The sequence below is a fragment of the Leptonychotes weddellii genome, chromosome 10 (genome assembly GCF_054177405.1).
Source record: "Leptonychotes weddellii isolate Sample4059 chromosome 10, ASM5417740v2, whole genome shotgun sequence".
In the NCBI taxonomy this organism is placed as follows: domain Eukaryota; kingdom Metazoa; phylum Chordata; class Mammalia; order Carnivora; family Phocidae; genus Leptonychotes; species Leptonychotes weddellii.
The window spans coordinates 29,877,307-29,894,832 of NC_138378.1; the positions used below are offsets into that span (position 1 = coordinate 29,877,307).

The following is a 17,526-nucleotide window of genomic DNA, read 5'->3' on the forward strand; positions in this document are numbered from 1 at the left end:
ACAAAAGCAAAAATGAACTTTTGGGACTTCATCAAGATAAAAAGCTTCTGCACAGCAAAGGAAACAGTCAACAAAACAAAGAGGCAACCCACAGAATGGGAGAAGATATTTGCAAATGACACTACAGATAAAGGGCTGGTATCTAAAATGGCCTTTTTAAAAACACTCCTCTGGCCAAACAAAATTAGTCTGCATATGGCTGCCTCTCACCAATGGGTAACCACTGACAGTAAAAGACGATGTCAAGGTCTAGAATTCTTAAGAGTACCATAAGAAATTTCTACAGAAATAAATTGTGAGAAAAGTCATTAATGATATGAACTAAACCCTATTTTAGACGGTAATTGCCTTGGCTTCATCTCCGACCTTACTGCAGCATGAACCACTTTCTATTTACCCTATAAACATCCCTCTCCCTTCATAAACTACAAGCTCCTTAGGGGCAGGTTCGTCCCAGTCCCTGTTCCATGCCCGGACTGGCATGGACCATGAAGCTACAGGTTGTGTCATGAAGGGCACAGTTCCCTCACCGGGAATAAGCTGCAGTCATTCTTACACGTTCCCCTACAGCACCCCACAATGCAAACGTCCACCCAGGGAGAAGTTGCCCGCTTAGAAGGGCAATCCACTTCTTGTACCCAGCTAACTCCTGGACTTTGCCTTTACTTTGAATAGTTGCCCAGGCTTTAAAATAGTAATACTACTTCATACATTAGTGTTTTAAAGGTGCTCTAAAATTTTAAAGAACCTAAAGAAGTCACAGTACTTTTGATTCAATTTCATAAACATCAAACGAGTACCCTACTTTGTGTTCAGAATTATTACCAATCTGTATATTCATTTATTACTTTACTCAAAATTTGGTTCATTAGGTTCAAGGTATCATGTTAACCTCTGCAGGGAGGAGTTCCAAAAAAGGGGGAAAAAATGGCAGTTTAATTTTAAAGCAATATGGAGCATGAATTCCATAAGAAAAATGAATAAAGCACTTTGACAGATATTTACAAGATAACAAATACGACAACCAGTTATAGGTTTGGGAAGGATCAAGAATGGCCACTTGAAGCAGCATTTAAGGTCCTGGGCATAGTCCTGAGTGGATGGGTAGCACCAGCTGCCTGGCTCCTCTAAGCTACACCAAACTGGACCATGGGGACTCCTGGATCCAGAGAAAGCCCTGAATGCCAGGCAGGGGAGACCCATGTGGTAGGGCAATGGGATGCATGAAGCTCTGTGGGTTGGAGAGGAACAAGCTCCAATCCACTAAATTGATTTGAACAGTAAAGAGGAAAACATTTCCATCTGAAAAGACTGAGGTTGAAAAATTTCATTTTCATGTGATAGTCCCTAGGGAAGATGGCAGAAGAGTAGGGGACCTGTGTTTCATCTGGTCCCTTGAATTCAGCTAGATTATCTATCAACTCATTTTGAACACCTGTGAATTCAACCTGAGATCTAAGAAAGGAATTGATGCAACTCTATAAGTAGAGAAGTGACCACTTTTTTGCAAGGTAAGAGGTGCAGAGAAGTGAATCTGAGGGGATATATTGGAAGATAAATCACAAGGGGAGGCAACCTCCATAAGCCGGCTACCAGAAAGTAATATAGCAGCGAAGCACAAAATCAGAACTTTTAGAAGTCTGCTCCTCTAAGGGATGTTCCTCCCTGAAAGGTGCGCAGGTGGCGAAGCAGGGCAGAATCCTAGGTGGGAAGTGTGGTCTCAGGATCCCCGGGGTGACCGAAAGAACGGGGTTGCCCGAAAGAACGGGGTTGCCTGAGTGTAGCAGAGTTCCCAGGCATCGGCGTGGGAAGGCAGCTACAATTAGTGAGCCCGGGAATGGCCTCTCAGCTAGGTGTTGCCATACATCACAAACTGCAGCATGATCAGGGCAAGCGCTCACCAAGCAGGGGCCCAGCAAGCAACAACCGCTGCGAGATCTGGTTCCTTCCCCTAGGAGGAGCGGTGTGGGTGCGCACCATCAGGCAAACGCTCCAGAGCAGGGGCCCAGAGAGTGGCGGGGCCTCCAGGAGACACTCCTCTGCAGCTGGGAGGACTGGTGCGGGTGTGCACCGCAGGAGTCTGCGGGGTTCAGCGCACACAAAAGGGATTGACTACCTTTCCCTGAGGGTGCGCTGGAGAGAAGGGGCCATGATCATTCAGCTCTGGGGCTGGAGATCAGGGCTCTGCTGCCATTTTTTACTTTTGTTTCATCCCTTAAAATGGTGCGAAAAGGCTTCAGGGAACAAAAGTCACACGGAGCAATGCGAAGCAGCTTCCAATGAGCCGGGCCAGGAGTGGTGCAACTCCACAAAGGTAAAGATGCCTGAGTATCAGTGCAACAGGGCCCTCCCCCAGAAGACCAGCAGGATCCTCGGGCAAATACCAAGTGTATAGATCACTCAGAACTGAAAAACTCCCGCGCTGGGGGAAAATAGTATATAGAATTAGAGGTTGAGCCCTTTGTTTACAGGTGAAAAATAATGTTTACTAATGTAATGCGGTCATCACAAGGCTCAATCAAGAAAACAAACAAAAATCTAAACTAGCAGCCTTGTTTTGACTTACCATCTTTTAAAATTAGGAAAAAGTAGGAAACATAATCGTTAGGCTTATGGGGAACAGTAATTTGACCAGGAAATCACTTCTATGGAAAATATTGTGTTCCTCCTGGCCACTGTAAAAGTTGAATCTTATATATGTATGAATCTAGAAAGATTAATAGAGGGAAGAACTTCCAGGGACACCAGGACCGAGCTTCACAGGACTGCAGGCCTGGGCTCTGCTTTCAGCCCTCAGTTAAAGGCAAAGGTGCCACAGAACATGGAATGCACAGCTGCAGACCTCCTTGAAGGCAAAAATTCTAGCTGTTGTGTACTTTTTTTTTAATACATATTATGGTTGTAGAAAAGGAATCAGAGATACATGTTTGGTATTTATGGAAATTTATTACCAGAAAATGTAGTATTCTTTTGTTAAATAAAGTTCTCCTCCCAACTTCTTATAAAGGAATAATATTCTATATCATTGAATCACTTGAACAGTCTAGAATCAACTCTTTTTCCTATAAAGGAATAATATTCTATATCATTGAATCACTTGAACAGTCTAGAATCAACTCTCTTCTTCCTTCAGTCCAAACCTTAATAATCTTCCTGGACCGATTATTTGAATCTAAGTTTCCAAATGAACTTAGGGCATAGGCAGGCCTGGCCTGATTTTTTGAACTTAACATTAACATCAAAGATAAAATTCAGAAACTCTTTATGCTGAGTAGAGTTTTCAGTGGTCTTTCAATAGGCTCACACTCAACCTACATTCTCCATAACACCACTTGAGAACCACCCAGGATCTCATGGTGTTCCCCCTACAAAAGCCTCACACTCGTGTGGCTCTAAAATACACCGCTAGAAAGATCTAGCACTAGATAGTAGATGGGAGAAGCATATTTATATCCAGTCAAATTTATATCCAAAGTCAAATCTTTTAGGCCAGACCATCAGAGCCATGTTGATTAGCAATAAGATTAATGCGACCTAATGAATGACATATCTGAGTTCCAGCCCCATCTGTGGAATTAACACCAGTGGTCAGATCTCAAATATAAGCCATAGCATGAATTAAGCATGTCTGCAGCAAAATAAAATCAAGCCTCCTTGGCTTCTTGGAGTATGGCTTTGTCATAGCAAGTTATTTATTAATATATATAAAAGCAGTTGCTAACATTTTAAGCTTATTTTTAAAAAGGACTTACTAAAGAGCTGAAATGCATTGTACAATATAAGGATAGACTTTAAGATAATCTAACCTGAATGTCTGTCCTTTTTATATAAATTTTTAGTAATCATCAATTATCCCTACCATACAGTGTTTAGAAGCTTTGTGATTAATATATAACACAATGGCTTTTAAGAACTTCTTAATTAGAGTTTAAAGCTTAATCAAATTGATCAAGTGTGAGTATAAAAAGAAAGATCTAAAAATTATGTAAAAGAGTAAAACATTGCCAAAACACTTATAGGTGCTTATGTAGTGAAGTAAATAAATTTATTATTTCAATTCTTACCTAAAACATCTAGGGAGAAAACACACAGATACCTACTAGATACTAATTTTCATACCTAAAGAAGACATAGTAATGTGCTTTGCATCTTATTTTTTTTCCCACAATAATGACTGTGTTTTTTTATCTACACTATCTCACAAAATCCACCTTAGGATAACCAGAATGTATGTATAAGTAGCAGGTCAGAATTAGAGGTTCAGTTGGAGGATGTGAACAAGAAAAAATCTTGTTCACTTTGTTCAAGGAACAAATTCACAGGTTTGGCCTTATCACCACAGTGTCCAATCAAGTAGGCGATGTGTGAAATCACAGCTGACTTGGTTGTCTTAGAAAGTGACTATGAATTCATGTAAGGTCTCCAATTCTTCTTTCATTACTACCTATATTCTAGGTAGCACACATCTTCAGAATATTTAAGGTTAGGATTAGGAGATAATAATTTAATGAACTTTCCATTAGATCTCAAATTACCACTGAAAGTAGTATCAAAAAAGTAACTGCTTAGATTATACACAAAATGATACTTGTTTATGCATCCTTTCTTTCTTGGCTGCTATCTAGTTTTGCATAAAACCCATGTGGCTTTAAAGAAAGGGGGGAAAATGGCATTATCTCTTACCAGACCCATGAAAAGGCCAAAAATCAAGGTGGCCATGACGAAAAAGACATAAGAACACCAAGCAGGAATTCCAAGGGTCACTGTGAAATAGTTGTGAAGATGCTGTAATCAGAAGAAAAAAATAAAATATTTACTTATTACCAAACATGTTTGAATCTCCCTCTCTTGCTAGAACTCAAGTCTGCAAACTGTTTCTACATGTATGAGTTCCCACAAAGTTCACCCAATCTGCATTTATGTGATTCTTCAAGGACAAGTCAAATTTTACAACACTGAAAATCAGAGAGTAATAATCAAGGTCATATCTAGTAAGAGTTATATTTCTTTGTTCATGATCTGGTAGAACTCTGGCAGAACTGTTTTTCTAGCCCCTTCTTTCATCATGACAGACTCTTTTGGGTCATTCTCCCCTATAATTTCACATACCTCAATTTTTACTCATCATGTGGCATCCATAAAAAATTAAACTTCTTGGGCCTTTGTCAATTTTTAAGTGGAACTAAATTACTACTTATAGAACATCAATCATTAAAAATGTCCCATACTGGGGTGCCTGGGTGACTCGGTTAAGCGTCTGACTCTTGATTTTGGCTTAGGTCACAATCTTAGGATTGTGAGATGGAGCCCTGTTCCAGGCTCTGTGCTGGGCGTGGAGCCTGCTTATGATTCTCTCTCCCTCTCTCTCTGCCCCCCTTCACCCCCACTCCGTCTCTCTTTGAATGAATGAAGTAATTAATTAATTAAAATAAGATGTCCCCATATTTCCTTTTCCTAATCAGACCATTACTCTACTCTACTCATCCTCAATAACTTGCCTAAATCACCATAATACTGAAAATATAATATTAGACAGAAGAAAGTTTTCTAGTTAATTCATTATGACTAAATGAGATTCCATCAGTCTTTGAGTAGAGCCCTCATCCCTGCTTACTGTTCCCTGGGACTAGCTTTGATATCAAACATTTAAAAAATGAGTGAAGAGATAACCATTTTTGCTAAAAATTGTTTACATGCTAAGTCATGCAGGTATGAACCTACCAGTTTGGAGTCAAGGCCCACTTAAATGTGGACCTGCAGCAGCCATGCTTCACCATGATGACTTAGTGATCATCTGTGTTAGGCCCTTACAGCTCCAAAACCAGTCATTCACTATAATCCAAGCATTTACTGGGCACATGATGAAATCGTTCCAAGCTAAGTGCCACCAGCAAGCAGAGATAACAACTGAATGACTTGCCTAGAACTGATGAGGTGGATGAAAATGACTCCTAGTTTCTATTTTAATTTAATATTTCTCAAAATCCAAATTACTCAAGTATCTCCCATTGGTTTCTCAGCTTATAAATGTCAATTCAATTAAATACTATCTTTTATTCTGGCTTAATTCTGAATGATAAACCAACAAACAAAAAAGCTTGTTAATAGTCTAGAATAATCTGAGATCTCCTCTCTCCAATTTCATATTCAGTAGAAGAGATAGATCCAAAGACTCAGCAAATATTTTACATACTTATATATGCAAAGTGTTCAATAAATATTTATTGAATTTAAAAAAGATACTAGCATATCCTTCAATTATTCATAGGAAATGCAAACAACTTGTGATTTGTAAAACTATCATCCATCCTCTGTTATGGCATTGGTCATCATTTTATCTTTAGCCAGGGCAATTATTTATTAAGAGTAATCTAACGTTCTGCAGCCCAGGAGGCAAAGAGGTATTTGGGATATCAACAGGTTGCTTCATTCAAACTCTGCTCAATTAAGTTCTAAAATATATCATATTGTTCTCCACTTTAGAAAATTCTTTGTATTCATAGTTTATACTTTACTTGATGACTCAGTGCCACCATCAGAATTAAACTCTGAAATGTGCCAAAGAATTAGAAGATATGGAAAGCCAGTCTGGTTTTGTGTCAACCCAGAGAGGTGTGTATTCTGGAACTTGTTTTATAAATAATATCCATCCGTATGGCTGGAATGAATAATGTCCAGTTATAAGTCCTTCTGCATAGTGTCTTACACCCTTTCTGCAAAATAAATGATTAAAGTAACCCTTAAGAAATTTTCTAAGTTATTTTCTGGAATTCAATAAGTTATATGACTTTGAATCATTGCATTCTGGGTCACACACTTCTTAGTGCATTCAAAATATCCTCTTATTGTAGCAAGCTCCGCTTCAATTTTCTCTATCAACTTACTATTTATTTATTTATTTTCTAATAAATGTTAGCTGTTATTATTATCAATACTAATTTGATAATAAAGCATTTATTGTTCATACATGATGAAGAGTACAGTTTTTTTTTTGGAAACCCTAATACATATGCATTTATTTTTTTTTCAACTTACTCTTTAAAGGATTTATTTGAGCCTCTTAGAGAAACCCTGCCATCTTGTGGTCTTTTAGTTGATTAATACTAAAGCCTTATTAACCAAGTTGTGTTTTCACAACTGCAGACATAAATCTTTATCTGTTTACTTTGTCTGAGTTCACAATGGTTTTAGAACACCTTAAGAGTGTTGGGGTTTGTGGCATTAGGTACTTGAAGTCTTGCTGTATGTATGCTTTCAAGTAATAACTGATTCATACTGATTTAACTCAGTTTTAGATTCCTGTGTTTCTGTTTCTTTAACTGTCAGGCAAAGTGACAGTTCTCACTTGTGGAAAATACTGATCCTTGTTCAATATTATATGTGCTCATTATAAGGAAGCATCTTACTCTGTTTCCTAAAAATGCACAAAAATATCACCTAATGGGGCTGACAACTTCTACAGTACTATTGTAATAGATAATGGAGTTAGAGCTAGTTTTTGGCTACATACAGATTTGAGTGAGAGACTAAATGAAGACACCACTACAGTAGAATAAATGAGAAGAACATTCTACCCAATGGTCAGATGGATTTAAGGAATGGAGCAAGGCCAAAGCGTCCATGGATAAGGTAGAGCCTTTTCTCTCCAGAGAGAAAAAGTACTCCCTCTGGGGACTGACCTACTGCAGGTCAGATTCAATGCTGCCCAAGGGCACCCACTTAGTGAGCCCAGTGCTGCATAGTCTCAGTCAGAGCTGGGTAGGCCCTGAATGACAGAGAACCCTTTGGATTTAGATCCCACCAATGTCACAGGATATACTCTGAGGAGTTTTGGGACAAACCCAATATCCCTTTCAAGCACAGATCAGAATCCTCAAAACATCTTCCCTGTGTGGGAGCAGCTCAGAAAGACTTTCTCTAGTAATGGCCAAGGGTTCAGTTCACCTTCGATGTTTTACCCTTTCAACACTTGCAACAAAACACAACCTTGCAGGTCTTGTAGGCATTAAGAGAGGTATTTTGTGGGTGTACACCATCTCACTGTCATATGGTTCTAGATCATTTTACAAGGAAAAAAAACCTCAAAACAGTAAGAAGAGACATACTACTATCTAAAACACGGTGACATTTGGGGAGTTTTAAAATATATTCTTATTAAGTGCTGGTGTAGATGTGGAGAAAAAGGAACCCTCATGCACTGTTGGTGGGAATGCAAACTGGTGCCGTCAGTGTGAAAAACACTATGGAGGGTCTTCAAAAAGTTAAAAATGGAATTACCATGTGATCCAGTAATTTCATTATGGGGTATTTACCCAAAGAATATGAAAACACTAATTGGAAAAGATATATACACCCTATGTTTATTGCAGCATTATTGACAATAGCCAAATTATGGAAGAAACCTAAGTGCTCATCGACAGATGAATGGATAAAGAAGATGTGGCATATATGCACAATGGAATATTACTCAGCCATACAAAATGAAATCTTGCTATTTGCAATAAGGTGAATGGATCTAGAGTGTATAGTGCTAGGTGAAATAAGTTAATCAAAGACAAATATCATATGATTTCACTCATGAAGAATTCAAGAAACAAAACAAACAGAAAAAAAGAGACAAACCAAAAAATAGACTCTTAACTGTAGAGAATAATGGTTAACAGAGCAGAGTTGGGTTAGGGGATGGGTGAAATAGGTGAGGGGGATTAAGAGAACACTTGTCATAATGAGTACTCAGTAATGTATAGAATTGTTGGGTCACTATATTGTACACTTAAACTAATATAACACTGTTATTCACTGGAATTAAAATTTTTAAAAAAGTATTCCCACTTTGAAAAAAACACTCTCTTGTTATTCTCCAGTCTAAACACTCATGGCCTTAAATTCTCATTGTGAGGTATTTATAAAGCCTTAAATCTTCTCCATCATACAGATTGTCCTCCCAAGGATGCAGCCTACCTTATTGCCTGCATCCTTGCATAACGACGGTGGCACTGAGGTGAGGGAAGTTACATACTATATTAGCTCAGTGAGCAGTACAAATTCACCAAATGAAATAAAATAACACTGAAATGCATTCAGATGCTAAACCTAGTTAGCAAAAATACTCATTGTACAACTGCCATAGAACCTTACTTTAATCCTGCTATCAGCCTGGATTAAAAAAATAAATGAATAAAAAAAGAAAGCATTCCTTATTGACTAGTGAGAGGTAAAAAGTAAAATAATGATGACAACAATGATTAATGAATACAACTAACAAGAAACAGTTGGCGAGTACTGACTAGGTGCCAGGTTCTAGGCTAAGCACTCAAAGTGTTCTAGTGACAACAGTTTATGGCAAGGGAAACTCACGGGCTCAGAGATACACACACAGGGTAGAGAACAATGAGTTGTCTCTCTAGAAGAGAGAAAGGTAATACCTCCCTACACCACTGTCATCAACTGTGAAAAGAGATCAGAAGACAGGAAGGCTGGAAAGTCTCTCCATACATGGGCCACAACAACATGTCAGCCCCAGGATCCCGAACCCTGACTGTGGCACCTGACTCAGTGACGGTGCTTCCCAAGTTCAATCTCCCGTGCATTGCTTCCATGGCATGAGCCTCACCTTGTACAATTCTTTAGATTATTAACATTTCTCATTAAGTTGCATAACTTCTTTTAAGCTGAATTTCAAAGACATTTTATATTGCTACTATAAATATAAAATCAGTACCAATTCCATAGCTAGAAGCTGTCTATCCACTCTTTGAGGAACTCCTTGAGTTGTACATCTTCCAGGCACCCGTGACTCTTAAGGGGTAGGCAAATGTCAAGACTATATATGAGGATGGGTGTTATAGCTAGAGTGGCAATGACTTCCATGAGTTTATATAAAAATTAAAATACATCGGTGGATACCATCATGACTGAATTGAAATCTGAATTTTAATGATGGATAGAACATTTGAGATTATCCACCCTTCCCCCATACTGTGGTACAAATTACCTACTAAGGATCTCTTGGATTCCAGGTGACAGCAGGAAGCTCACAGGATCTGGCTTATAACACTATTCAAGGAACTTCTTCACCTCAAGGGTTTAGTCAAGCAAGAACATATGGGAGGTTGGTGTAGAGTTAAGAAAGCCAAATGCAGAACACAACAAAACCCCTGAGTTCATGGGAGCTCAGCTGTGTGGGTGTCTCCTCACCAAGCAATTCTGACATCCTGAGGACAAGCTCTTATTTCCAGAATGCCAGATCCAGCAAGCTGGCTTCATTCCTAAAGCAGAAACTCAAGGACTTTAAGGACTAGTTCAGTAGGCTCATCTTATACTGTTCTTGTTTTTACTTTATCTTTTTCATTACAGAAAAAAAAATAATACAGAGAAAGATAAGAGATTTTTTAAAAAATCAGCCATAATTTCAGTATCAGAGATAGCTATTGCTGACATCTGATTAATCTCCTTCCAGGCATTTTCCGGTATACACATAAAAACTCCACACGAACATAACATTACACACACTGTTCTGTTATCTTTCCCCCACTTAATAACATGCAATTTTTCCTATAGAAGTATTATACCTAACCAGCCACTCATCCAGGGGAGACTGTTGATGAAGAAACACTGACTTCTATCTGTCTATGTATCCACGACATCACAGTAGGATAAAAGAGATTGTGGATGGATGTCAATAACCTCACATCACTGGCATTAGCCACTCTGTGTCTTTCCTTCTTCCCTTGTTTGATCTTTCTTGGAGACCTCTTACACTCACTTAGTTCTAGCCATGTTCTTTCCCTCTCTCTCTCTCTCTCTCTCTCACCACATACTATGTTCCTTTTGTTCACTGTTAATATGGTTGCACTATAGTTTTATATTGTTTAGACATGAGTTATAAACAGATTATGTTCCCCACAATTATACATTCAACATTGAGGAAAGGATCCTGGACAAGGGAGAAGGGCTGGCTAAATACGCTGAGTGAGCTGGGCAGTCAGCTAGGAGGACTTGCTCATTAAATGGTTCTTTAGGTGCAACCAGGCAAGACTGCACCTCAAAGTTGAAGTGGAAACCTGACAGATAGCCAAGGATTGGGTCTCACCAGGCTGGAAATTATGTCCTCTGTAAGAGGACAAGGGCTAGATTATAGAAACAGGTTGTGAGAGCCCTTCCCAGAGATTTCATGGAAGACTGAAAACTTGTTTCTAAGAAAAGAAGAAACTACAAAAGTTGTCAAGAGGCTTGGGGAAGCTAGATGCTGATACAGAGGGTGATACCAGATTTCTCTCACAGATTTTTAAAGTAATGAATACACACACATGGAGAGATCAAAATAATCTACAAACCTCCCACTTATGTTTTTAGTCATATTACCCCCTGCTACACACACACACACACACACACACACACACACACACAGAGTAAGGGCAAATACATTAGTGATACCAATAAATATAAATGGACTAAATTTACCATTTAAAAGAATTACTTGTTGCTATATGATTTTTACAAGACTCATTTAAAACATAACAACAAGAAAAAGGCTGAAAGTGGAAAAACATTCCAGGCAAAAGTGACCAAAAAGAAAAAAAAATATGGTATTAATATTAGATAAAAGTGACTCTACAGAATGTAAAATGTAATTGTGTGTCAAATTTAACAATTTATCCTATAAAACTATCTTCTTTTGTTCCCTGTTTAGATATCTGGAAAGACATTCTAAGTATACATATATATATATATATCATATATACTCTACTTTTCAGTCACTAAGAAGAACATTTTCATTGGGGTATCTGGGTGGCTCAGTTGGTTAAGCATCTGCCTTTGGCTCAGGTCATGATCCCAGGGTCCTGGGATCAAAGCCTGAGTCTTGTCCCTGCTCAGTGGGAAGTCTGCTTCTCCCTTCTCCCTCTGTCTCTCCCCCCATTCATGCTCTCTCTCTCTCACTCTCTCTCAAATAAATAAATAAAATCTTAAAAAAAAAAGGAAGAACATCTTCATTGGTTATTCAGAAATGGATCACATTCTCTTCTCCAAGTTGCCCTTTCTTTGTAGTCTGATGCATACACACAGATCTGTTCATGCTGCCCATGGCTGGAGCACTGTGCGTATAAAGATAAAACACCCACTCCTGGCCTTGACATGACAATGCCACACATTGTAATTATTTGCATGATAAAATGAAAAACTGTAACTCCTTATCTAAAGTCTTGTTTATTGAAGCACAAAATGCCAAGTTATATGAGGTCAAAGCAATTATTTTTCTCCCCAGATACTATATTTGAAAATACACCTTTTTAACAGTGCGTGAAAGTCATGACCAACTTCCATCTAAGCTCTTCTTAAACCACTAAACAAATTCATCTCTTGATTTGCACTTATTGTAGGTTCTATGCCAAGATCTTGCTCTTACAATTCCTGACATCCATCTATTATGACTATCCTGTTGAATTAGACATTATAAGGCTACAAGGTTCTCTGATGGCTATCAGAATATATGACTCTGTCAACCCTTAGTGTCAACATACTGCAAAAGGCAAAATCCTTACTCTCAATTCCCAATTGGCAATTCATAATTCTCAAACCCTGAATAAACTTCTCATCAGTGTTAAGAAATATAAAACTCATACGATCTGGAGAGAGGGAAAATCCCAGTTATTGTTTAATATCATACACAAGTGCCAAAAAAACAGTTAACAAACTTTAAGAAGTACTGAATCCAAGTGACAAACTTAGTTCCTGTTGTTAAGAAATTCTGAAGTTAGTATTCCATCTCACAAGGCAGAAAATAAAATATAACTGAAAAACTGGGACACAAAAGATTGTTCTTAAATTTCCCTAAACATATATCAATGTGCATGAGAAACGGAAGAAGATTCTTCATGAACTCCTTGAATATTAAGTTCCAAATATGACATCATGACTTAGAATCATAGCCTTGAAAAGAAAAACGTAAGGACTCACTTCTAAAGATTTTTTGAAATACTTTAAGGATATATATTTAATTCCACAGCAAGTTTGTTAAATTTGGCAGAATTTAGCCCACCCTACACATAAAGGGAAGTAAAAGATTATGTAACACATTCAAGATTATATAATTGTTCAACATTTTAACCTAAGTAACAGTTCTAACTCACTGAAATGACTTAGTGAAACGATAAAATTGCTTATAGTAGGGGCGCTCAAACTTTCTTAAAGGGCCAGAGAGTAAATATCTTAGGCTTGTGGGCCACATGGTCTCAGTCACAGCTACTCAACTCTACCACTGTAGCATGAAAGCACTTTTAGATAATAGGTAATGAATGAACATGGTTGTGTTCCAATAAAACTTTACTTATAAAAACAGGTGGCCAGCCCCCACGCTATAGTTTGCGGATCCCTGACACACAGTATCACTTTCATGCTTAGATAATCTTTGACCTATAGGGAGATTCTGACAATGGGAAAATAAGATGAAGTAAAACCACATTAGCCCTTTCAACTTTAATAAAGGGATCCATCACTGGTCTAAGAAAATATGACTGACACAGTAGTTACAGGTCTTTGTTCAATTTATGCCCTTCTACACAGGGACACAATTCTACTGGGGACCCCATATGAGAGCAGTTGTGTGGCTTAAGAAGAAAAGTGACATTATAAAAGTATTTGTAAGTGTTTACTTTCCTATTGTTTAGAAGCTACATTTTTACTCTTTAAAAACCTCTCTGTAAAGATAATCACAAAAAGTATAAGATTACTCACCCATATCTTGCCAGAGATGCTAAAAAGACCAGCCATTCCAGACATCCTAAAAGAAAAATGAATAATTGAAGAGGAGAACCACTGGTGATGTATACTATGAAAAACCAAGGGGCGCCTGGGTGGCTCAATTGGTTAAGCATCTGGCTCTTGATCTCCAGCTCAGGTCTCAATCTCATAGCTGTGAGCTCAAGCTCTGTGTTGGGCTCCATGCTGGGCATGAAGCCTACTTTAAAAACAAAACAAAACAAAACAAAAAACCTCAGGTCACAGGGATCTGCCCCTCCACTTTTTGCAATATGTTGTCCTCTCTCCTGGATTCACTTCCATTCACATAAAGCTTAGATTCCATAGCCTTCATTTCAATTCTTCTGTTATAAACACATTCAAACCCCTGGGCCTTTCTCCCTCCATCGTACATACCTGGCAAAAACCCCTACTCTGGGTAGCTGCATGTCTCCAGGGAAAACCACATGACCAGCTGATTGCTCTCCCTTCCCAGTCACAAACCTCAGGAAGCACTCAATACTGCACTGTTTTAGGCTCTACCCAAGATGATAGCTCATGTCTTTTCCCTCTCTTCAGACTTTCCACACCCTCCCCTTCCCATGCACGCTCAGCTAACAAATACTCCTTGTACGTCACTGCAAAATCAGAAGTCATTATGTGATCTCTCTTATCTTCCCACCACCAAATCTGAGTCTGCCGTACACCTGATCCACCTCCTCCTGTTACGACAGAGAAAGTAGATCTGACCTACCATAGCCTAATTCCTCCACTTGTGCCACGGATCCCATCCCTTTGGTCTTGTTAATGACTTGGTTCTTTCTGCCATCCCTCTTCCTGCATTAGCAATTTCTCCCTTTCTGCGGGATCGTTTTCTTCTGCATGAAAACATGTTCTACCCTCTCTTATCTTTTAAAAAGTGCATTCTTGGACTTCACAGGGCTCTCCAGCTCCACAAACTTCTCCAAAGAGTAGTCTATGCTTACTATTTCTTCTTCCTCACCGTACCTTTAACCATTCAAATCTGGCCTCTGTCCTCACTACTGTACTATCACTATTTGTGATAAGGTCATGATGACCTTGCATTGCTTCATCCAACATCCATGTCTCAGACTCAATCTTCCTTCACCCCTTGGTAACATGGGACACAAGTGACTACTTCCCTTTCTTGAGCACCCTTTGCTTAGCTTCTAGGAAATTGCATACCCCTGATGGTCCTCCTGCCTCACTGGTACCCATTTTCAGTTTCCTTTTGTTGAGTCCTTCCTACCCATCTTCTAAATTTTGGGGTGTCTCTTGTCTCAGTCCCAAACACTTTCCTCTTTTTCCCTCTCTCTAGGTGATTCCTTCCCTTCTAAGGTTTAAATACCATCTACGTGCTTTGTATTTGTGTTCCTGAATTCTCCATGGAGACCCATCTCCATATATCCATCCTGACATCTCTAGAAGGAACTCTGCCTCTCAAACTCTCAAGCCCTTGCTTTTCCCTTGTTCAAATCAGTAACTGACACCAAGGCCCACCAAGTACTTAAAACAGAAACCCAGGAGATTTTCTGTGAGTCTTCCCTCTCTTGCACGTTAGCCAAGTCGACCTTCAAAGCATATTTCAAATTCTCTCAATGCCCACTTCTGCCACTCTGTTGGGCACACTACTGCCACCCTTAGGCTGGACACTGCAACCGTCTCACCTCATCCATTTGTGCCCTCTCCAACCTCTCCTCCTAAGAGCCATCGTCTTTTTTTTTTTTTAAGATTTTATTTATTTATTTGATAGAGAGATAGATAGAGAGCAAAAGCAGGCAGAGAGGCAGGCAGAGGGAGAGGGAGAAGCAGGCTCTCCGCTGAGCGGGGAGCCCGATGCAGGACTCAATCCCAGGACTCTGGGATCATGACCTGAGCCGAAGGCAGTCGCTTAACCAACTGAGCCACCCAGGCGCCCTAAGAGCCATCTTCTAATTGTATGCACTGACATCCAAGTTCCAAACTGAGGCTGCAGACCTGTATGGTCTGGCTCCTCCCTGCCTCTCTTTCTTAGTGTATACCGCTCCCCCTCCCTTTCTCTGTGCTCAACCTTGGCCATCTTTCTGCTCCTCAGTAACATGAGCTCTTTCCAGATGGTGGGCTATAGCCGTGCTATACCCATTGTTGGGAATACTCTCTCCATGCTCTTTACCCAGCTAGGTCATTCAATCCTTCAGCTCTCTCTGCTGCTCCACCTCTCATCCGATGGAGGCCCATGCCCCCCCAGTTAGTCTTGTCTTAGTAAAGATTTGTTTGTTTTTAAAGGCAGCTATCCAGATTAAGATTCTTTATATCCCTAGTTTTTTTTTTTTCCTTAATCTGTCTTACTTTAAGTTACCTAAAGAGAGCAGCTCTGTCTTGCTCACTGTTTAATATCTAGCACCTAGAACAGCATCTGGCATAAAATCAGTGCTCAAATATTTGTAGAATGAAACGCCAGAGGTGAGGGGCTTTTACTTTTTTAAGATTTTATTTATTTGAGAGAGAGACAGAGCACAAGCGGGGTGAGGGGCAGAGGGAGAAGCCGACTCCCTGCTGAGCAGGGAGCCCAATGCGGGGTTCGATCCCAGGACTCTGGGATCATGACCTGAGCTGAAGGCAGAAGTTTAACCGACTGAGCCACCCAGGCACCCCAGTGAACTGCTTTTAGAGTAAGCTCTGTATTTCCTGGATAGTATATAAATGCTACTGGATGATTTATTCCTGAAATATTGCATAATTTGATTCTATTTCAACAGGGATATTCCTTATTCTTATATACACTAACATAAATTTAACTACAATTATGACAATTCATTCAAAATTAAAACAACTGTGGAAAAAGTTAATATGGTTTGGCCTTAATTTACTTCACCAAGAATTATACAGTTTGACATTATGGACAAAAGTTACCCCCATCTGTGTTCCACTAGGCAGCTAAAGACACCGTAGGTTTTATTTTCCACATAGATACAATAGCAATTCCTTCATAAACTATAATTCAAGAAAGCGTTAACTCTTCTATTTTATCAATAATTTAAACAGAAGAAAGAACAGTAAATGATATTCAATATCATATTTTGTAAAGAGAAAATAGTTGATATGGCTCAGTGCAACAGTCAGAGGGAAGGCTTTTGTAACCCACATGAATTTGCGATACTTAATTCCCAGTATGCTAACAACTGATTGAAACATGTGGGTCATAAAACTAGAAACACAACATTGGCCAAGTATGGTCATGTGTAGTCAGGGTAATCAGAACTGAATATGAAGAAAAATGTAGACTTGCAGGGTCTATGGACTGTTTAACTTAATACCTCCTGCTTTATAAATAACACCTTGTTATAAGAAAAATAACAAGTTACGTCAGAGAAGCTGGGGATTTCCAGCCAGTCAGAGGCTCCACTGATTGCCATTTTTTCTCTAAGATATAATTCTGCAGGTCTTCATAGACTCCTGGGCCACGGTAACGGCGGAATATCCCATCCTTTGCACTATAAATTAGAAAAACAAACAGAAAATAAATCTATTAAAATAACAAGTGTTACAGATAATAAAAATCAAAATAAATACTAGTTTTACATGTGAACTCCACTTTGAATTTTAACTTGACTCAAATGAAGAAAAAATTATAGTTAGGCATAAATATTAATCTATTAGAGATTAAGAATTCCAAAACAGCAAGCATTACACATTCTATTTTATCACTGCACAATTTGAGACCATAAGCAAAGTTCTTGGCAGTGTCTAATCTACCAAGTTATTTTTATCATTTTTGCTACCAATTAT

At 38.9% G+C, this 17,526-nt stretch overlaps 1 protein-coding gene across 1 annotated transcript in view; it reads right to left on the bottom strand.

Moving 5' to 3' along the window:
* Window positions 1–2,926: 2,926 nt before the first annotated feature.
* The window catches only part of TMX4 (thioredoxin related transmembrane protein 4), a 35,499-nt gene continuing 20,899 nt past the window's right edge, over window positions 2,927–17,526 (bottom strand). Inside the window, exons 4-6 of the mRNA XM_081833213.1 lie at window positions 17,103–17,231; window positions 13,735–13,780; window positions 2,927–4,785 (exon numbers count right to left, since the gene is read on the bottom strand). Of these exons, the coding sequence (XP_081689339.1) occupies window positions 4,618–4,785; window positions 13,735–13,780; window positions 17,103–17,231 (343 nt within the window). The 3' untranslated portion in view covers window positions 2,927–4,617. The remainder of the gene's footprint in view (window positions 4,786–13,734; window positions 13,781–17,102; window positions 17,232–17,526) is intronic.